The sequence below is a fragment of the Atheta coriaria genome, unplaced genomic scaffold (genome assembly GCF_025399875.1).
Source record: "Atheta coriaria isolate IRGN ID8LTWV9N9 unplaced genomic scaffold, Caltech_Dcor_3.1 hic_scaffold_4_pilon, whole genome shotgun sequence".
In the NCBI taxonomy this organism is placed as follows: domain Eukaryota; kingdom Metazoa; phylum Arthropoda; class Insecta; order Coleoptera; family Staphylinidae; genus Dalotia; species Dalotia coriaria.
In genome coordinates, this window is record NW_027045446.1 from 8021249 (window position 1) to 8043698 (window position 22450).

General features: G+C 35.3%; 5 protein-coding genes across 5 annotated transcripts; 2 read left to right on the forward strand and 3 right to left on the reverse strand.

The window, feature by feature from the left end:
* Positions 1–1680: 1680 nt before the first annotated feature.
* On the forward strand, positions 1681–10962 carry LOC135790603 (homeotic protein labial-like). Its single transcript, XM_065300875.1, has 2 exons — positions 1681–2817; positions 9996–10962. Exons 1-2 carry the CDS (start codon positions 1944–1946, stop codon positions 10415–10417), a joined length of 1296 nt encoding a protein of 431 aa, XP_065156947.1. The 5' UTR covers positions 1681–1943; the 3' UTR covers positions 10418–10962.
* On the reverse strand, positions 10479–16713 carry chp (leucine rich repeat containing G protein-coupled receptor chaoptin). The gene is made up of 13 exons (XM_065300871.1): positions 16478–16713; positions 16116–16404; positions 15868–16038; positions 14782–15797; positions 14064–14288; positions 13610–14003; positions 13286–13533; positions 12936–13220; positions 12683–12877; positions 12342–12626; positions 12052–12291; positions 11750–11988; positions 10479–11692 (listed from the first exon to the last, which is right to left on the reverse strand). Exons 1-13 carry the CDS (start codon positions 16484–16486, stop codon positions 11422–11424), a joined length of 3867 nt encoding a protein of 1288 aa, XP_065156943.1. The 5' UTR covers positions 16487–16713; the 3' UTR covers positions 10479–11421.
* Positions 16714–18270: 1557 nt separating this feature from the next.
* Positions 18271–19684, forward strand: Prp18 (pre-mRNA processing factor 18). Its single transcript, XM_065300878.1, has 3 exons — positions 18271–18455; positions 18520–19245; positions 19337–19684. Exons 1-3 carry the CDS (start codon positions 18393–18395, stop codon positions 19607–19609), a joined length of 1062 nt encoding a protein of 353 aa, XP_065156950.1. The 5' UTR covers positions 18271–18392; the 3' UTR covers positions 19610–19684.
* On the reverse strand, positions 19236–21033 carry LOC135790607 (uncharacterized). Its single transcript, XM_065300880.1, has 4 exons — positions 20828–21033; positions 20319–20712; positions 20045–20263; positions 19236–19981 (listed from the first exon to the last, which is right to left on the reverse strand). The coding sequence occupies exons 1-4, from the start codon at positions 20893–20895 to the stop codon at positions 19703–19705; spliced, it is 960 nt and encodes a 319-aa protein (XP_065156952.1). The 5' UTR covers positions 20896–21033; the 3' UTR covers positions 19236–19702.
* Positions 21034–21084: 51 nt separating this feature from the next.
* Positions 21085–22393, reverse strand: LOC135790609 (pyrroline-5-carboxylate reductase 3-like). Its single transcript, XM_065300882.1, has 4 exons — positions 22147–22393; positions 21828–22084; positions 21556–21774; positions 21085–21476 (listed from the first exon to the last, which is right to left on the reverse strand). The coding sequence occupies exons 1-4, from the start codon at positions 22250–22252 to the stop codon at positions 21198–21200; spliced, it is 861 nt and encodes a 286-aa protein (XP_065156954.1). The 5' UTR covers positions 22253–22393; the 3' UTR covers positions 21085–21197.
* Between the last annotated feature and the right edge of the window lie 57 nt (positions 22394–22450).

Sequence of the window (22450 nt, forward strand, 5' to 3'; positions counted from 1 at the left end):
TTTGCTCGACAAGTCCAAAAGACCAAAAAGACCAAAAACGAAAAATCCAGAAGACTCCTTTCTTCAATGGTCCAGTCAAATTCAGTCAAAATGTCAAATTAGACATTTTCTTTAACCAATAGGAATTCCAATGTATAACAACTTATTTTTAGTGTAGTGTACTTTCCTATATATCAACATAAAATTTATTCAAATATTGTAATACAATACCTACTAACAACATGTTTAAAAATAGAAATAGAGGTATTAAGTCTTCTTCACCTCAATTTGGTGCATTTGTTTCAGTCACTGAACACACAGAACAAGTGTGAGTTTAGATTAGGTATAAATATTAATTAAGACTTACCCAAGTGTTAACTTGATAATCTGATGATCACGCATGTTAAATTAATTAGAAATTTGAATTAGATTTAGTCGAGAGCCACTCAAATGTAAAAATACGTATTTAAATACATTTAAAATATGAAAGAAGGAACAATGTTAAACAAAATAACAAAGATATAATTATAAATATGGATAGAAATATAAAATAATTAATTAAATATAATAAAAAAAATTAAAATGAATAAAAAAATATTTGATTAATTTTTCTGTTAGTTACGAAGATAAATTGTCTTGAATTAAATTTATTATTATCATACCCATTTAAAACTATGGATTCACACAATAAATATTAATTTATTTCCATGTTGATACACATTTTTATTTAATTTTCTTGCTATGTTGGCAGTAACAATATTATTAACAAAATTAATTTTTATATTCCCATCAAGGAATAATCCCAAACGTATTTAATGCTAAATTAATATTAACGCGCGATGCGAAGGAAACAATTATGCATCTAATAAGCCACCCTCGCTGGGGAAGCAAAAAACTAACGCACAACGCGTGTTTGAATATTAAATGTCGAAAAACGCAGTGGCTTTCCATGTGCTTCACGCGAATAGTGAATGGCAGCCCTGATGATATCTCACACGTCGCACACACTTATCTGAATCAGCTTATGGAATTAAATTGCATGTTCTGCACGACATATCAAAAATACATCAATTTTTATTTCTTAATTTTTCACATTTAGTACAAACGGATAAAAATTTATTTATTTTTGTCTTCATAACAAAACACTCTGTATATAATAGGTATAGTTGGATATTCTTTATTAGCTTGAAAGTGATAACAATCGACGGTTGGGTGGCAGCTCGTTGGCGGAGGCGGCAACTCAACCGAGTGTAAAGTGTCTCGAATGTCAGCCGTTCGCGTTAACGTGTATCCGCGTCCATCAGATAAGCCATAAATATCTAAGTGAAATGTAATGCTAAAAAGGGCTAACATAGTAGATATCAACCATTATACTGCCCTTGAATACTTCAAAAACGCATAAAGATAGAAATTTATGCATGAAGCAACAAACAAACAAACAGTATTTCAACACTGAATTAACCGGTTGCCGACGCCGAATGGTAGTGAATGGTGGAGATGCTCGATGGCCAATCCCCAACCGAACCCAGCATCCCGTCATCCTGCATTCGACACGCCCCACGGTAAAACCTCCAGCTCTCTCCCCGGAGCGACCCGGAGTCGCCCATCGCCGCGCGCAACCGTCGACTCCGCCCGCTTTTCAACTTCATACCTCAGCGTCGTCCAAGCGCCACGACCGCCAGTAGCCCATGCAAACGACTAACTACCATACATTGCGAACACAAACCGACACACAACGCGAACAATCACGCAGTGCGCGTTATCTATAAAAACCTAAACCGCGACGCGTGTTGATAATAGCGGCCAGTTTCGTGGACGACGTAGACACAACCGGTGCGGGTGTTTGTGTGGATCCATCAGTAAACTCATTAGAAACCTCTCTATTTAGACAAGTTTTAAAAAGGTTAAAACGTTTGATGTTTTGTGTAACCTAGAGAAATAGTGATTTAGTGGTCTGTTGCAAGATGATGATGATGGATGTTGGAATGTACAACCACGGAACCAACTTGAACCTGCAACCAAGCGCTCCAGCTTACACCCCACATCACCATCATCAACCGGAAGCATACTACAATTATCCGGCGGATCCATGTGCTCAAACCCATCAAATCGCAGCTACACCATCAACGTATTCTTCATACCATCACTATGAAGATGCTTCATATCACTACAACCATGTGGATGTCACCCAGGAAGCTCCACCTAGTCCCCAAGGTGATATAAACTACTATCACCATCATCATAATTCCTCAACTGGTACAGGTCAACAGTCAGGAGTTAATATAACCCATCCATTGGAAACACCTCCAAACCCTCCTAATATCATCTCAACAGATACAGGACTCTCCTATACTAATCTAGACTATGGTAACTCTAACTCTTCCAATAGTAGTTCCCTCTATCAGAACATCAGTGGATATTCTGGAGAATACCGTGATGGTAGACAAGTATCTTCAATTCTATCAAGAGATACTGATCTAAGACCTGATTCGTTGATCCTAAGAGGTCATCATCATAATGTGCATCATGAAGGGCATTATGATGGAAAGTATCAGAATCTGGAAGCTGTGAATGTTCCTGGGGATGTTTACTTGAATCAATGTTTGGATGGACCTGGAGTGGATTACCATCAACAGCATAGCATAGGGAGATTGGGTTATAAAGATGAGGAAAGGCACCATCATATGAGACAACATGTTTTGATGCAACATCAACATCCTGGACAACTAGGACATCCTCAGAATCAAGCTGGGCAACAACAGCAACAACATCAGTCGCATTCTTCGGCTTTACCAACTTACAAATGGATGCAGGTCAAGAGGAATGTACCAAAACCAGGTAAGTCACATAAATCTTATCTTATGGGATAAAACAGTGATTTGAGGATAAATCTTGATATATCCAGTCTGTATCTATCTTAATTCGTAATTCTGATTGTATAAAATGTAAGTACTTATCTGGTGATAAGAGATAGCTCTGTATCACGTAGGTACTCGGTTGCATCACATACCCGACGTGTTTGATACAAGGTAAACGCCGAAATTGTCTAGTTGTGATGTGTTGCAACATTTGGTACTTAACCTCAACAGTTCTCAAATGTACAGATAAGGTTATGTAAGAGTGGATGCAATTGTGGTTGTATGCGGTTTTATGGAAGGTTTTTTTATGCGTTTTCATTCTGATAGGGCAAATTAAATGTAACAATATTTTGGTCAGCACAAACCTATCGCGTTGATCGGGCGCTCGTGCGACTTGTGACATAATAACGCGCCCGCTGAGGGTTTGCTGTGCACACACGTTTTCGTTTTTAGCGGCGGGGTGGTGTTTGCGTGTGCGGCCGAAAAACACGCGCGCGGTTTTAATACCTACTTTCAGAATGTTGAGTTGGCCGAAAGTTTTCGATTGTTTCGTCAGCTAATGTCATGATATTCTAGTTTATAAATTTTTTATTAAATTGTAAGTAAAAATATTGGTAACTAGCTTTTGCTCGCGATTTCGTCCTGGTAGTGTTTAATAATAATGTAATTCGTTTTTACTCTCTTGTTCTAAACATAGTATGTGCCAATTCTATCAATAAGATTAGCAATTTTATTTTAAAAAAAATTAATTATATAAAGAATTGCTTATAATGCACTTCAGCGCGCCATCTCGGATTCAACTATTTAACTATAACTATGATTGAATCTCTTCTATCCTATAGAAAAGGGCTGTCTTTAGAGTTTTCCCGGCAATTATTCGAATTTTTCTCGTCGCAAAAACCATCCTTGGACTTTAAGGAACATTTTAAAAAAAGAATTGGCCAAATTAGTCAAAGCGTTGTTGAGTTATGCGCTTTCCAACAGATTATGCGATTCATTTTTATATTATAGATTATTTTCTTTATTTGCATTATTTTTAAGTTTTGAGAAAAAACACAAAAAATGATGCTAAAATCAGAATCACATCAAGTAGTGATAACATTTTTTTGCGATTGTATCAGTTTCAATGCACTTGAAATATTTGTATCTGAATTCTCGGAACTGATCATTGATCATTTTTATGTGTTGATACATGCATAACGTGATAATGGTCTCGGAACCTTATCGCCACTTCCTTAATGAGAAGTGTTGCAAGTGCGTTTCATCATTTTTTAATTTCTTCATCAGTCAATGTTCAATATGTTCAATGAACTTACAATTAATCAGTTTTTAATCCCAGCGAGAAATAAATATTTATGCAGACTGAAATGTGGAAATATTTATTGAGTTTTTAAAATTTTTATTTTTATTTGTTTCCAATCAAACAAATGTAAAAAATAATTTAATATTCAAATGTTTGGATGGTTGCATAATAAAAAAAGAACGCATTTGCCAGTCGGTTGACAATCCGCCGAGGCGTGTAAACTGTATGCCAACAAAAAACATTCTGTATATATATAAGTATATATAGTCACTCTACCCCGATGGGGAGAACTTTTGCCGACATCCAATCCACTTCGGTGTACATCTTCTCGCGTCAACTCTATTTCGTTCGCCGCGTTGTTTTTCATCCCCGGCGGGAGCGCTTTTTCTGGCCGGGTAATTTCGAAAAGACGCGCCGGCGAAAAAGGCAAGCAAACACAGCTGATCCTAGAGTCAACAATGGTGCAAACAATATCATCTCATCATCATCAGCTAAAAACCTAACTGTTTCAAAATATTTAAAAAACCAATCATAAAATATTTTATTTTTTTCCCTTACACATTTTAAATCACTAGAACTTAAAAATAATTTATGAAATTTTTTACAAAAAAAATAAATTTATTAGATTATATCTGAAACAGTCAGTATAACAGCTATTGACTTGGTTTTGCGTAATGCGGTTTTTCTGGCATTCAAAAATTCATCCTCCGCCTGACTCCAGAGTCAAGAAGGGTCGATGCGTGCATGTTGAGTTGTTTGCTATTGTTTTAATGCGCAAACAGGGGGTGCTGGCAGCCGATGGGCAAACAGGGATCATCTAATCTAATTCCATACCTACTCAAATCATCCAAATCAAAATAAAATCACTCAAAATCGTCCAAAGTATAACCTCAAACTCTTCAATATTCAAAACTTCATTTTTCAACATAACCTCAATTTTTAACTCTTTAAGATTTATTTTATTGGTTTAATTATGATGCGGGTGTGCATCTGAAGTGCACCCCCATTCAGTAAAACCACTATTAAACTTACCATTACACCCTACCACCACCAACAGTGACTGTAGTTAAATGAAAGTCCAGCTAATGTGAACATTCAAATGTCCCATGTCCCAGAACTCTGGCTGTCGGCTGTCGCTTTAATAAACGAGTCCAGGAAAGCTTTTAGTACACCTCAAACAACACTTTCCAATCAAGGTGTCCCCGAAAACAATCCGCCACCAATATCAGCACATAAAAGCAATATTAGCATTATTAGCGCCTCGCTCAGTGTGTGATTTCCAACGTGCGTATTCGGACGTAATCAGTTCGCGTGCATCTCGCATTTGGGCGCTCTCCTCCCGCTTTTTTCTCATTCCAATTTCCATTCTAATGCCCTCGGCTCGCGGCCTTGTGGTAATTCCGCGTCCACGTCCAATTTCAATTCGAATCGCATGTCTTTCATTTCCAGCTATATCCAACACCCCGGTTGCGAGTGGGTTCTTGGTAATAGGCGCTTTTTATGTTCGTTTTTATTAAGTCGGCAAATAGTCTTTAATTCAAGACATTCTTGACATTCTGTCATTGTGTAGGTTCTCTTATTATCCGAATGAATGAAATGTTTGCACAATCACAATATGCATTTAAAATTGAAGTTGAAAAATAGTAAAAAGTTGATTGAGTAATCAACACGTGATAAAAACATGATTTATTAGTATATCCTGGTAAAAGTGCATTTGATTGATGTAAATTTCAAGTATTTTACTTAGAATAGATTATTATTTATCTTTAATTAATATTAATATTATTTTTGGAGTGTTTTCGATACAATTTGATCGTAGATAATAGCATGAAGGATCAGAGAGTTGAAGGCGACTCGAAAGTGTCTCTAGTTATGTTGTCCGCACGCCTGGCCGTAATTGCGCGCCGGGATGAAGGTGTGAGTCTAGGGAGACATTCATTAATTTGTTGTGACAGCGCGGTGTTAACTACACGCTACGTCGGTAATTAGACGTGACGTGTGCGCGCTTCGTGGTAAGAGGAACCAAACCAAACTGGACTGCAGCATCAAAATGTTCATCTCAAAATACTTACATCACCAAACTCTTTAAAATTAAAACTTAAAAAATTATTTCTTTAAATTTTGTTTAATTTTTCAATTTTTTTTGTTGAAAAACTAAATTTTTGCCTTTCTGATACACCCTGTATAAAATTTTATTTTAATTTCGAAAAATAATGATTGGACTTGCTTATATTCTCACTTAATTGAATGAAAAACTCAGCCAAGAGAAGAGGCAGAAGAAAAAAGCGAAGGTGTCACCGTTATAGGTTGTCGATGTTTGTCTCTTGTAGCAGACGCTGTCGTTGACGTCGATGTGTTCATCGCGCATGAACAACTCTACTCTACTCGACCGACCGACCAAAACGAGATGATACTCATATTTAATGTGCACGAGGAGTGAAAAATGTTAAAATGCAAGTTGCATCTGTATAGTGTTCATGTCTGAAAGCGAACGGACACGAAAGGTTGGAGTCAGGTTTAAGATCTGGCATCTTGGGTCCCGGAGCTCGAAGCTCGAGACTTGAGGTTTTTGTTTTAAGTCAATTAGATATGATATCGATATGCTCGATACCTGTTAGCGTTATTATGGTTATAGGTATATTTATATTAATGGTATGAGGTGCGGGTTCGGGTTTCAGTTTGTCAAGATAAAAATGACCAAAATGTCAGTGAGGAAAGCAAAGATGGGACAAGAAACAAGGAGAGGGCATAGTATTATAGATAGTTTTGTATGAAGAATGCATTTAAGGGAATTAATACGTATATAATCATAGTATACACTGCAAAAATGCAATTTTTTAAATTTTGAGTGTTTTATTGCATTTTATGTGATATTTTCTTTGAATTTGAGTTATTATTAGCTGTAGAATTTGTTTATTCTTGAAATAACAGTCTTAGAAGTAAAAAATATTAATTTTAGACATTAAAATCATAATTATTAACAATTTTAAACAATATGTAACCTCTTTAGCTATTAACATGTATATTGAGTTGCATACATTGCAAGGATAACGCCATCTCTCGCTATGAATTTTTAATTTTTTTATTTTATGAATCGAAAATTAAGTTAGCAATGAACTAAATCGTGTGGTTATTAATAGCGTCAGGCAATGCGGCGGCTTCCACATGTATGCCTACATGCATGTGAATGTGTGTGTGTGTGGAGGCGGCGTAATGCGCGTCGTTGCGGTAATAACAAACGGCGAGTGGCTGCTAAGTGAAGCAGGACGCCAGTTATAGCAGGATTAGCAGGATGTGGCAAGAGGTGGGGCGCCCCCGCAAACGGGCGTTTTACCTTTATCCACCACGTTGTTGTTGAATTCAGTTAGCCGTCGGGGCCGGTCCTAAACTGGCAGCGACTAGCTGGTTGTCAGTCGAATTCGGTTTCCGTCGCGCTCTTGTTCCATCCTGAGAGCCCCCGAAGTGATCAATCCTGGCTGGTTAGACAGCCTCAACACCATCTGCATTCACGCGCTCGCCAGCAGCACGCAGCCGTGCCTCGGAGAGAAAAAAAGAAACACACACACAAACACAATATAAAAATCCATGCACCGGATATCATACAGAGTGTTACCACAAAAATAATCATCATTTAAGCATAAAAATATCATAATAACATTAATTAACCTAACATAACCTAAAATATCCAAACATAACAAAAATTAACCTAAAAGTTTTTAAAAATATTTTTTCTGTTTTTATGAATATTGTGGTAACACTAGGTGTATTAATATATGTGTAGCTCTCTTCATTCTTTTATCTTTCCCTCGTTATGCTGGAATATCCGAGAATCGTATAATATTATAATAATAATCAGCATCAGAAATGGGCGAGCACCATGCGGAGCGCCATCAGCATCAACACGAATATCAACCTAATCAAATTCACTTACGCACTCCGCCTTTTCGTTCCCTTATACTTCGCCTCTTATCTGCCAACATCTTCATTTTCTTTTCCTTTTTTTTTCATTACTTTCTGCCCTCTCCAAAAAGTCACAAAAAAACATTTTTCGGGGTGGGATATATCCAGGCTAAGTGAAGAATGGATTGAGGATCACAAATGTTAACCATTAAGTGCTTTATTATATTATTTCTTACGTAAGTTTCAAAAAATTAAAATTCACAACAAAATTTTTGTTTGCTTGATGAATTTTCTTGTTTGAAGTTAAACTTTTCTCGTTTCTATGTTATCTAAATGCACTATGCATGTTAATATCAGATGGGCAGTTGGTAGCAGGATGACGTTGCACACGAGGTTTTTCATTTACCTCGCGCGGCATTAGTTGTTATATTTTTCCATTTACGTTGGCAGGCGAGTGCAAAGTAGGTGGTGTGTTGGCGCTTGTCGGGGCCGGTATTTTTCGCCTTTTTTTCGCTCGAACGGACTTCTCCTCGGCTTCCTGGCCGCGTTCGTGAATGCTGAACACACATCGTATGCACCGGGTGGATAAGGCCGGAAACAGTCGCAAGTGTCAGCTCGTTCCATGTCAAATTCGATAAAATCTTTTTCACGTGTACTACCTACGCGCCATGTACTCGTTTCGAAACATCAAAACTGAAAAACTTCCACTTCTCCAAGCAGAAACTAATAAAACTTTCGTCTACCTACTACCTGACTTTTGTGTTAGTAAGTTATCAAAGAAAATCTCAGAATTAAACCCGCAAAACTAATTTTAATTAGTAAAATATTAAATTTATATAAAACACGACTTCGTCCTGGTAGTGTATAATAAAAATGTAATTCGTTTTTATTTTCTTGTTCTAGACATAGTCTGTGTCAATTCTATCTATAAGATTCGCAATTTTATTTTAAAGAAATTTATTATATAAAGAATTGCTAATAATGCACTTTATCGCGCCATCTCGGATTCAACTATTTAACTGTAACTATGATTGAATCTCAATGCCAACTTTTATCCTATAGAAAAAGGCTTCTTTAGGGTTTTCCCGGCAATTATTCAAATTTTTCTCGCCGTAAAAACCATCCTGGGAATTTAACAAACATTTTAAAAAAATAATTAGCCAAATTAGTCTAGGCGTTGTTGAGTTATGCGCTTACCAACAGATTTTACGATTCATTTCTATATTATAAATACAGATATTTTTATAATTTTATGATTGTATTTGTGTTGGTGTAGAAGCTGCATTAAGGATTTAAGGAAGACGGATTAGATCTTGATTAGCGCACACAATTCGCCTGCCGTAATTCGTAGAAACTACCCTCCGGCAAGCCCACTCCTGAAAATTGTATTGCGCGTTTCTTCTTTTTCCATCGTTGATACGCGCTGCTTAATCCAATCGCGACAGGACCATTCGTCTTCGTCGTCTTAAACTTGCTTATTGTGCTTGCCGTAGCAATTTCATTCAAAAAGTGTAGAAGAAAAAACACATCAACAGCTGAAACTTACAGAAAAACTACTTAAATTGAGATTAAAACTATTGCAATGTCATCAGAGTGCAATAAGAATCAAAGAATGTTGTCTGCGTTGTCAGATTAGTAATTTAGGTAATTTGGGAACTTAGAAGGGACGTGTTCAACCCTTTATTGCCACAGTTAGTTTTGTGCGATTTATTAAGGGTGAGGGGTGACACGGAGCGCAATATTACATGAAACTGGACACGAGCAGATGTTCCAAACTGACCGAATGTCCAAACTGTCAAAAACATTCGCTTAATACAAGAATATAGAGGAATAAATTGAAAAAAAGTAAAATTTTGCTGTTTTGAGGTTAATTTTATATTTTTTAGGTTACATAACCTATTTTTACATAGATGTCGCTTTATATGTTTAAGTATAATTATATTAATTGATTCCAGGACCTAAAACAACATCATCTAACATGGATTACAACCCAGTTCCAAACATGTCGAGCGCATCCACCAATTTAGAACTTCACCCGGCGTCTCGCCCTGCATGTTTGAGTAACTCTTCATTGGGCGCAAGCATGCTCAGTCTAAATTGCCTCAACACTGGCCGCACCAACTTCACTAACAAACAACTCACTGAGTTAGAAAAAGAGTTTCATTTCAATAAGTATTTAACGCGTGCGCGACGCATTGAGATTGCTTCAGCGCTCCAGCTCAACGAAACGCAAGTGAAAATCTGGTTCCAGAATCGTCGCATGAAGCAAAAGAAACGCATGAAGGAAGGATTAATTCCAGCTGGTGACACGCACGCAAACTCACCGCAAGGTGACCAAACGCAAGGAAGTAGCGAGAATAGTCGCGAATCGAATTAAACAAAAATTTAAAAAAAAACATGCTAATCACGCAAAGATTTTAAATAAAACTCGCCAAAGATACTACTAATAAATTATTTAGTGACGGATACTTTATAGAAACTTATGTGAAACTTAAAAATTCCTAAAACGTGTGCTATTCTTGGTTGAAAACTCATAAAACAAAAGTAAATTAATAACAAAAGTTTACAGTTTACAGCGATAATCATAACTTATTGATACATTAGTTGAAAAGTTTAGTGATACATGCTATTGTATTATTTAATATCTATTTAATTATTTAATTTATATCAGTTTTAGGTGTTTAGTAGCATCATAATATATTATATTATTGTATATTTGTAAATATCTAGTTGTAACTTAAGTCTACGGTAATCTTGTTAACGACTTGGAGGATTTCTTCGTTTATCGTTTTAGTTATATAGTCGATTTGCGTGATGAAATCGAGAGTCTTCGTAAACAACGCTAAACGCATATAAATCATGTAGAGTTGCTCAGGGAAATACATATTATATCGATGTATTATAAATAAATATTAATAATAATTACGTCTATCATTGAAACCTAAAACTAACGATTTCTTTGATTATGAATTTAATGATTATTGAATACTAGCTTTCGTCACGGTAGTGTTTAATAAAAATGTAATTTGTTTTTACTCTCTTATTCTAGACATAGTATGTGTCAATTCTATCAATAAAATTCACAATTTTATTTAAAAGAAATTAATTATATAAAGAATAGCTAATAATGCACTTCAACGCATATGATTGAATCTCAATGTCTTTAGGGTTTTCCCAGCAATTATTTGAATTTTTTTGCTGTAAAAACCATCTTTGGACTTTAACAAACATTTAAAAAAAATAATTGGCCAAATTGGTCTAGGCGTTGTTAAGTTATGCGCTTACCAACAGATTTTTCGAATTATTTTTATATTATAGATGATTATGAATGAATTCATATTGCAAATTACCCAAAATTTTCACCAAAAATTAAAACCTAATTCATTTTAAAATCGTTGTTATGATGAGAATAATAATTGAAGAAAGCAGAGTAAGATTGGTATAAATATTGGCAGCTCCACTCCAACCGCACTCCACTTCGTTCTTCATAACCTCAATCATGCTGGCGTTGTTTTTGTTTGAACATGGCGACCGTCTCAGGTCATCGTTTGCGTGTCTACAGAAATAGTCGTATTCGTTGAATGATGATAGACGTGTTGGGTTACGAGTACAGAGATATTGACGACGTTTTCTTTGCCAAACTTCAATCCATCTACAAAATAATCAATATTTTGAAAGTAAAATTGATAATATTAATGGAAAAGTTTACCCTAATTGACAATCGCATGATAATTTATTTTCATGCATTGAAATATCTTTGAGAAAAGATCGTCGTGGTTGATTTGGTCTGCTGGCTGTTGAAGGATTCTCAAAATGTTGTAATTGCCAGTTGTAGTTTAATTCAACAGTGATATTTCGTACTCTGGGCATGTTTTGAAAAATGTCTGCTTGGACCCTTCCTAAACTTGTGTTTCTGAGTGCAAAATGTAATGTTGGACTTCGAATTCCCTAAAATAAAACATTTAAATTTTTTTTTAAATTTTTTAAAAAATTTATTAAAAATATTGTTACTTGTAATAAATCACTGGTAAAAGTAATCAATCCGACGCCTGAAAAAGTAATATTTCTCATTTTAGGTGGCATTTGACCATCCATTTCTTTTTGCAGCGAAGTTTCATGATCAACTTGTATTTCAAGATGTCTTAAACCTGAATTTTTCTTCAAAACCCTTGGAATATTGAAATTTTTCACATTATGATAAGATCCCATCTTTAAAGTTTGCAATGCGTACATTTTACACAAAACTCCATTCTAAAATGTTTATATTTTAGTATTATTACTAATACTAATAAATATCTTACTTCAAACGTGTTTAAATCAAACCCTCTGATATCCAACTGCTCCAAATGTTCGGCGACACCCAAAAGCGACGTGTTCGTCAACGACGTGATTGGATTACCAGCGAGGGATAAACGTCTAAGATTCGTCAACGAGTGCGTCACAATCGGGACAGCAGTCAGGTCATTGAAGTCCAGGTTTAGGGAACGCAGGTAGCTCATGTTGCCGGCCATCTCCGGCGGCACAGTAGGCAACGAGTTAAACGCCAATGAAAGTGAAAGAAGGTTGGGAAGTGGCAATTCAGGTATCTAAACATTTAAATATTCATTATAACCATAAAAATCTTAATAATTCTATTACTTACATAAGTTAATGATACATTATCCAATCCTAGTTCAAGTAAAGAATCTGAGACACCTTCAAAGCTTCTTCCATTGCGTTCCAAGACCAATTGTGCATTGTGACTCAGATCCAAACTAGATAATCGTTGCAGCATGCCAAAAGCTGCAATGTCAACTTGTACCAAACGATTATAAGACAAATCCAATCGGGATAATCTCTATAAACAATCAAAATTATAAAAAAAGATTTTTTTTTGTTATTTGAGGTTATATAACCTTAAATCTTTCAAACATCCCACCGGAAGCTACAGATGAAATACCATTCCAGGATAAATCTAAATATCCTAATGTAGCAGCCGCTTGTGGTACCATACTTGTTAAGGGTAGACGGTTAATTTGATTATTTGACAGATCCAACCATTCTAACCCTTCGTCCTTGAATAGATTATCCGGTAGAAAGCGAAAACGATTGTGTGAAAAGTCCACAACGCGTAAATTCAACAAAAATTTGAATAAATCGTTTGGTAACTCGGGTACGAAATTATGCGACATGTAAAACACCTTAAAATTAATTAAAACAGTAAAATTAATTAAAATGTAAATTTTTTTTTAATTTGTTTAAATACCTGTAATCTCTTTGTGTTTCTAAAAGTATCAAAATCAATCTCAAATAATCGATTATGACTCAAATCCAAGTATTGCAAATGCGGTAGATTACCAAAAATATCCTTGGTAGCATTATACAACGTATTGTGGCTTAAGTAAAGATGTGTCAATGACAACATGGCTGGTTTAAAGTAGTTTTTACTGATGACAGTAATATTATTGTAAGACATATCCAGAATTTTTATATTTGAGTGAGTTCCAATGGCACCTATGCAATGAATTTCAAAAAATGCAACTATATCCAAATTGAAGACTTAAGTCAATAACTTTTCCTAATGACTTACCTAGATTACCATCAAATGACGAAGTGGGACTTCCAACAATCAAATCAGCGATTTTGTTGTGGCTCACATTCACGCTGAACATTGCCAGTGTACCAACTTGGTCAAACATACTAAAGTCAAAATTGTTTAATTCATTGTAAGATAAGTCAAGGTCTTCCAATTCTGGTAGGTTTTGGAAGGCTTCATAAGAAATTGTGTTGATTTTGTTTCCTTTTAGATTTAGGCGTTTGATGTTTTCTAAATTCATGAATGCACGACGTTCTATGTTCTGGATCATATTGTCATCTAGGTGGAGTTGTTCTAAACTTGTAAGGTCAACGAATGTGTGTTGTTGAAGAGAGCGGATGACGTTGAAGGAGAGGTAGACGCTTTCTAACATTGAGTGTATATCACCCTTTAAATAATAAAAAAAAAGTTTTAATTTTTGAATTTAATTACAAGTGTTTTTAAATACCTGGAAAGTTCCTTTGTGAACTTCATCTATATTATTATCCTGCAACTCTAATCTTCTCAGTTTTTTCAAGAAATGAAAACTTGTATCAGGCATGCTCCGAATTTTATTATTACTTAAGTTCAATTCTTCTAAATTCTGCAAAGGGCGAAAACATTCCGAAGGTAGATTCGCTACTGAATGTGAAAAAGCATGTGATAGTTGTAGTGATACCAAAGAATGTCCAATCTGCAACCAAATATACATAACCATAAATTTTATATTCTGTTTTATATTTTACGACTTATATTTTATCAACTCGCTTTTGCCCGCGACTTCGTCCCGGTAGTGTTTAATAAAAATGTAATTCGTTTTTCCTCTCTTGTTCTAGACATAGTATGTTCAATTCAATCGACAAAACTCGCAATTTTATTTTAAAGAAATTAATTATATCAAGAATTGCTAATAATGCACTACAGCGCGCCATCTAGAATTCAACGATTTAACATTTAACTATAACTATGATTGAATCTCAATGCCAACTTTTATCTTATAGAAAAAAGCTGTCTTTAGAGTTTTCCGGGCAATTATTCGAATTTTTCTTACCATAAAAACCATTCTTGAACTCTAACAAACATTTAAAAAAAATAATTGGCCAAATTGATCTAGGCGTTGTAGAGTTATGCGCTTACCAACAGATTTTGCGATTCATATTTATATTATAGATAGAAACAACACTTACATCTGTAAATGCTTCCCGTTCAATAGAAGAAATACTATTTTCATTAAAATCCAACTTCTTGATTCCATGCACAAACTGAAAAGCATTATTTTTGACAGTTTGTAATCCAGCGTAATTAATCTGCAACTCCTCCAAGTCCATTCCAAACTCCATAAAATCCTCCGGACTCAAAGTACTTTTAGAAAGTTTAGATAATGACAAAAATCTTAAATTCCTCAAACGCCTCAAATCCTGAATATTAACAGGACTATTCTGAGACCCAGATAAATCCAATCGGTATAAAGTGAATTGAAATCCATTAAACAATTCCATTGGGTTGTAATTCTGTAACAAATTATCTCCCACACTTAACATACGGATATTATTCATACGATGAAAGATATCATGAGGCATCATGGTAATATTATTCCCGGAAAGATCCAAGTATTGAAGGTAATTCTCCAGACCATCGAAAGCCATCGGTGATATTTCACTTAGACCACAGGATCTTAAATACAATTCTCTAATTTTTGCTTGTCGGAAAGCATTATCTTCAACTTCTTCAATTGGATTACCATCTAGGTATGTCTTGTTTAACACATCAAAATATTGAAAAGAGGCTGGTGTTAAAATTTCAAGCTGATTGTAATCCAGCCGGAGCGTATCCAAAGAAAGCATGAAATTAAATTGTTGGTTATGATTGTCTCCGTTGACTTCCGGTTGCATTTTGTTGATATCATTATAAGACAAGTCTAGAGTTTTCAGGGACTTCAAAATCTGCACTGCTTGATATGGTATGGCTGTGAGTTGATTGTCACCTAGCAAAAGGTGTGCCAGTTTACCCATACCATCACGAAACACAGCAGGATCTATTTTTCGGAGGTTATTTCCACGTAAATCAATGGTATCCAACAATGGAAGACCTCCGAATGCATCAGTTGGTAGATGGTTAATGGAATTGTCAGCTAAGATAAGTGTTTCCAGAGAGTTTTCAAGACCTCGCCAGTTATCAGGTGAGATATCACCGATATCATTATCTAAATCACAAATTTTTAAATTTTAAATTTTTTTTAATTTTTATTTTTTTAAATTGATGGTAACACTTACTGGTAAGATCTAATACGCGTAACTTTTGTAGGTATCTCAAAGCTCGATTGGGGACTTTCGTTAGTTGGTTATGACTCAAATCCAACTCCCACAACGACCGCTCTAGACCCAGAAAGGTTTCGTCCGGTATATGCGGTAAAGGATTACGTTTCACCGTCAATTTATACAACCCTAAAGTATATTACATCAATACAAATCTATACGAATGTCATTCATTAAATAAAAAATATTGGTTTTATTTCTATTACCTGTACTTTGAAGGAAAAATGGTTCAAAATATCGTAGACCGTTATTTTCCAAATGAAGCATAAACACTTTGGAGGTGTTGATTGTTTGTGGAATAGACGGTAAAGGGATATCTTTACAGCGCACTATACCAAGATCTGGTATGGCTTTCGAACAACTGCACAGAGGGTTAAAGTAACATGGCGGATATCTTACGTCGTCTACTTCTTTTGCGTAACTTGAAGTTAGGATCATCAGGAAAATAGTTACGATTACAATCGCGTATCCTAACTTCATTATAGTCATTAACTCCTGAAATGTTTTTTTTTTTAATTTTAAATTTAATTTAATTACTTTTGAAAAAAAACTTGAATTAATTTTTTACCATTTTCATTGTGGGCACTTTATAGCTATAAATAATTGATTATTTTAACAACACATTTGTTTTTGATTGTTTTTTGCACTTATAACAATAAAAAATAACTTTTATGAAGTTTTTAAAGTTTAGTTGTTTTTTAGTCATCGATTAATACTCGGGACGCGCGTGTCCGTTCATTAAGGACACGTAGTACGCACTGATGTAATAAGTTCACTTGCTCTAAAAGTCTAAGGCGATTTGTGTTTTGCGGACGCCGGCGACATCGGCGGCGTTGGTTGACTAATGCATTGGAGCGCATCGCTATGGCTTCGCATCGTAACAAGATTACGGATGGAGTGTATTGTTTCGTTTATGGGTTCCATGCTATACCTACCTACGGAAGGAAATACGCCCAGAATGATGTATGCAAAATATCATCGATATCCTTAATACAACAATCCTATAAACTTACTCATGGTCAGATCAAATATTTGATTTACCGATTTGATTTAATTTTAATCAATTTAGGCAACTTACATTGTCTAAATTTTGTTTTTTTGTAATTATGTTAAAACTTATAACTTTTTAAGAATTTTAAGCTTATTATACTGAAAATAATTTGCAGTTGGTACTTAATAATATTTTGTAGCATCTAGGTACGTACCTAAAAAAATATGTAGGTAAATATCTGGAAAACTAGAATAAAACTATGTCGATGAGGGTCGTCAGTTCATAGGCATAAGCTTCTAATCTAATTTAACGAAATCGTCTATAACCCAACATCTCTTATATTGCAGTATAAACCCACATTCTGTTATAAAATATTTAATTCAAAAAAATTGTTTATTTTTAATTTGTTTGTTTGTTACTCCTTCGCGCAAAATTTACTTAACCAATTTTGATAAAACTGAAACTTTAGGCAACTTTACCTACAATAACAAAACTTGCAGGATGTAAAATTAGGAATGAAATTGGTATGATGTTTTATTTAATCATAGTTCTACTTATTTAATTCATGCCCCAGGTATATATTACAATTCCCAGGTACTAATTAGCTACATGGTATTAATTTAGTTCAGTTTTGATCACTCTGTGTTGAATTAAATCAGAATTACTTTATTAAATTGTTTGCTTTGCGTGCATGTTACAAGCACGTGAGTACAATAATTTAATTTGACGTTTTCCATTCTTGAATTGTGAGAATTGAAGCTAAAAATCACTTAAAGCTTATTTTCTAAGGCTTTTACTTAAGACTATATGAGGACTACGAGTAAGTTTGCTCTTCATTAAAGAAAAAGATAAAAACGAAGAAAGGTTCATCTCGCAATAATGATGTTGTAATTCAATTGATGAATGACGGACGGAATAGTGTGGGCTTCCATTAACATATGTACTTTTGACCCATTTGTAATTAAACTGATTCATTAATTTGCTACTCGTTAGTGACGTTGCCACGAACAAACGGAGATGCATCATCGGATGCAACTAAATTATTTTTTAAAATACACAATTTAAAGAAGTTAAAAATTAACGAAATGTAATAGTTAAATGTTAAAGGTATTAACATGAGTGGTATTAACTGATTTTAAAATAATGTCAAAATAATTGAATTTTGCACCAGGAGAAACAATAATTTACAAAATAATGTTCTGATAACTTAATTTCATCGCCAGATAATTTTCAGTTAAAAAGTGCATCTTAGTGCCATCTATGAAATGTTTAGAATGTTTATCTAAAGTTAATAGTGGCTGGGTTAGTGAATAGTTTATTTCGACTCGTGAGATGGCGCTAAGATGTATTTTTATCATTAAATTCTGCATCACATGCTCCATTCGCTTCATTCGGTCGTGATTCCGTCAAAAAGCGAATTGTTTCTGAGGTTAACAATGTTTTGATCATTTATTCCGTTCGTTGTATTGTTTTTCTAATAAAAATATAAACAATGGACATTCTAAAAGCAGAAATAGCTAAAAAACGCAAACAATTAGAAGAGAAACAAGTATTGGTATGTATAAATTTATTTTCTCAAATTCATTTTCAATAATTTTCTTGTTTTTAATCAATTTCAGGCACCAAATAAAAAATACTTCAAACGCGGCGATCTTGCTGCCAAGGAACATGAAGAATACCAACAAAAATACGGCAACAAGTACAGCACACAAGACGACACCGAAAATCCCAGCGCAAATGATTCTAATTACGGCCTAGAATATTCAGAAGCAAATGTCTTGCCCAGGCAAGAAGTCATTACCAGATTAAGAGACAGAGGAGAACCTATTTTACTTTTTGGAGAATCATTTATAGATGCATTTACCAGACTTAGAAAGGTAGAAATTGCTGAACCAGAAGTAAATAAAGGCTTCAGGAATGATTTCCAAGAAGCAATGGAAGAAGTAGACCAAGCATATTTAGATGAACTTATTGCTGGTGGTGGAACAAAAAACAACAAGGAACAAGGCACTGTAAGGGAAGGTGATAGACAAGAAAATGTCAATACATATGATGAAATAAAAGAAATGGCTAAGAGAATAGGCAGAGGTGACAGAGATCATGACATGACTGTAATCATGCAATTCCTGGAATTATTACTAAAAATGTGGAATGATCAACTTCAAACCAGAATGGTGGAAGACAAGAGATCCACAAAAGGAAAACTGGCAGGTGCTATGTATACTCAAACACAGGTTTATTTGAAACCTTTGTTGAGGAAATTGAGGACTAAATCACTTCCAGAGGATATTTGTGATAGTTTGACAGAGATTCTGGAACATTTACTAAATAAAAATTATTTGAAGGTAAGTTTTACTATAAAATACGTGATATTTATGTATAAATTATTGTCTTTTAATACTTTGTGTACTCTAATTTTTATGTTGGTAACACTAGGCAAGTGACGCATATTTACAAATGGCGATCGGTAACGCCCCCTGGCCGATCGGTGTAACTATGGTTGGTATTCACGCACGTACAGGACGCGAGAAGATTTTCTCCAAGAATGTTGCGCATGTGATGAACGACGAAACGCAGCGTAAATACATTCAAGCTCTTAAACGACTTATGACCAAATGCCAGGAGTATTTTCCGACCGATCCATCGCGTTGTGTTGAATACACCGGGCCAGTGTCTAATCCCGCCACCTCGTCTGGTGGCGCTAGTTAATACTTTAAAGATGGCGGCATTACAACTCCGAACATCTACATATTACTTTTACGTTATTAAATTAATCAGAAATAAGTCAGCAGTGGTGGATTATTAATTCTGGTTTCCGAGTTGTTCGGCTTTCAACGCTGCTGCTTCCACGGCATTCATGATAGCTCCACGAACACCACCGCGTTCTAATTCATGCATACCGGCAATGGTTGCACCACCAGCTGAGCATACTTGGTCTTTCAATTGCCCTGTGTGTTTTCCCGTTTCGAGTACCATTGTAGCCGCGCCGAGGATTGTTTGTGCTGCGAATTTGGTCGCCATGTCACGATGCATTCCCATTCGGACACCGCCGTCAGACAGCGCTTCTATCAACAAGTAAGCCTGCAATATATTTTATATTATTGTGATTGTCCTGGGTTGAGTGAAATATTCAGAGTTTCTTACAAAAGACGGTCCTGCACCAGACACGGCCGTTACGGCATTAATTTGCACCTCTGGCACGCGTTGGCACATTCCTGTCGCTTCCAAAATGGCTCGCGCCAGTGAAATATCATAGTCCGTGACGTTTTTGCCTGGACAATACGCGGTACAACCTTGTCCTACCATCATAGGCGTGTTGGGCATTATTCTTATCACTCTTGAGCCTTCAAAAACTGATAACATCTAAAAAACTTAAAAGTTAAATTAATTTAATTAACAACTTATTAGTATTAAGTACTTCTTCTAATTTTTGTAGTTTGAATCCAGCAAGAATCGAAACAAATAATTTATTCTTGATGTGTTTATAATGTTCACTTTTTTTAATCATCTCCAGTGCAGTGGTCATTATATGCGGTTTCACCGCAAGAAACACAACGTCTGCTTCTTTTGCGACGAAACCATTATCAGTTGTAACATTAGCTCCTAAAACCTTCCATTTATCAAGGTTTTTTATGTACGGACTTGAAACATGAATCTGATTGAAATTTATTAATCCTTTCGATGTGATACCGCGACAAATCGCTCGAGACATGTTACCATCCCCAATGAAACCAATTTTTTGTTCTATTTTCGATATTGGAATGATATTTTCTTCTTCCTCGTCCCAACAAGCAGGACTTGTTTTAAAAGACCTGAAAAGCAAATATTACTCAAACAATTTTAAAATCCGCGCTAAATATTTCTGAATCGCATGAGTAACAAAACAAGGTCAAAGACGTTGAAGGTTATTGCAGATTATCAAAATACCTTGCACACACAGCATTTGATAACATTCCTGACACATTGTTTATTCGATTGAGTCGTAGCGATATCATTTTGAAGATATTACTAACAGAACTAACGCAGGAAGCGGTCTAACTGGTGGAATGATTACGCGGACTCAGGTTATGAAATAAAATCTATTTCAGAGAGTCGGCGCTCTCGCGCAAAACGAAGCAACATGTTGCATGCACTCCCGCTCAACTTACATCAGACAAATGCTACAATGTTACATCACATTACAATTGTCCCCAATTAACGACATTTATTTTATTTTTGAACAACAGCACTAATAAATATCAACAGATAATATCAAAGCTCACAATTTAGTATGATAAGTATTTTTTTGTTAGAGATATTAGTGTTTCCTGCCCAATTCTGCGGATTTATTAGCGGCAGCTTCGATTGCATTCATAATGGCAGCGCGTACTCCTCCTTGTTCCAGAGCATGTATGCCTGTGATAGTTGTACCACCCGGAGAGCAAACTTCGTCTTTTAGTTGTCCCGGATGTTTGCCAGTGGTTAGGACCATTTTGGCTGCGCCTAGGACAGTTTGCGCTGCGAATTCGGTCGCCATTGCACGTGGTACTCCCATGCGGACTGCTCCATCAGACATTGCTTCAATCATTAAATAGACCTAAACATACAGAATATTTTGTTGTAAGACATTGAGTTTAAGTTAAGTTTTATTAAGTTTTTATGTATTTTTCACTTACATAAGCTGGTCCACTTCCTGCCAAAGCCCCACTTGCATCAATCATACTCTCTGGTACCAGTTTGCATACCCCTGAAACTTCAAGAATCTTCTTGACAATCTCCTGATCAGTATTGGTGGCTTTTGAACTAGGACAATATACTGTACAGCCTGCTCCTACCATCATTGGAGTGTTTGGCATAACTCTAATAATTCTTGCTCCTTCAAAATCTTTCAAAATCTAAAAAATTAATCATAAACGTCATTTCGATTTAGAAGTTGTAAAGTAATTACATTTTCTAAGGATTCAAGTTTAACACCAGCTAAAATGCTGACAAATAACTTGTTGGATATCTTGCTGACATCACCAGTGTCATAAATGTTAGCAACTGCTGCAGGCAGGATGTGTGGTTTGATAGAGAGAAAAATAACTTCAGCCCATTCAGCAACTTGTCCATTATTGCTTGTTATGGTTGCTCCCCTAGACTGCCAATCTTTGAGATTCTCAAGATGTGGCCCAGAGACACATATGTTGTCATAAGTTACAAGTCCTGAAAAATGTTACGAATTGTTTCTGGGATTGAAAATTAGTTTCATGATTGAAAACACAAACCTGCTCTGACTATTCCCTCACAAATTGCTTTTGCCATATTGCCACCTCCAATAAACCCAATTTTCAAGTTGGAGCCGAAGGCATTTTGCAAATTAACATCAGCCATTGTGCGATAAATTCGTTTTTAAGAATTTCAGCGCAAAACAATGTGGAAAACACGAACAAATCTGGATTAGAATACTAGAGAGAGGTTAAGTTAAACATGAACACACATGTAATTCAAAATTACATGAATTGCACATTCATATTCATTCATTGATATGTCCACAGACCAAGGAGTGGGTAAAAAGTTGATAAACTTGAA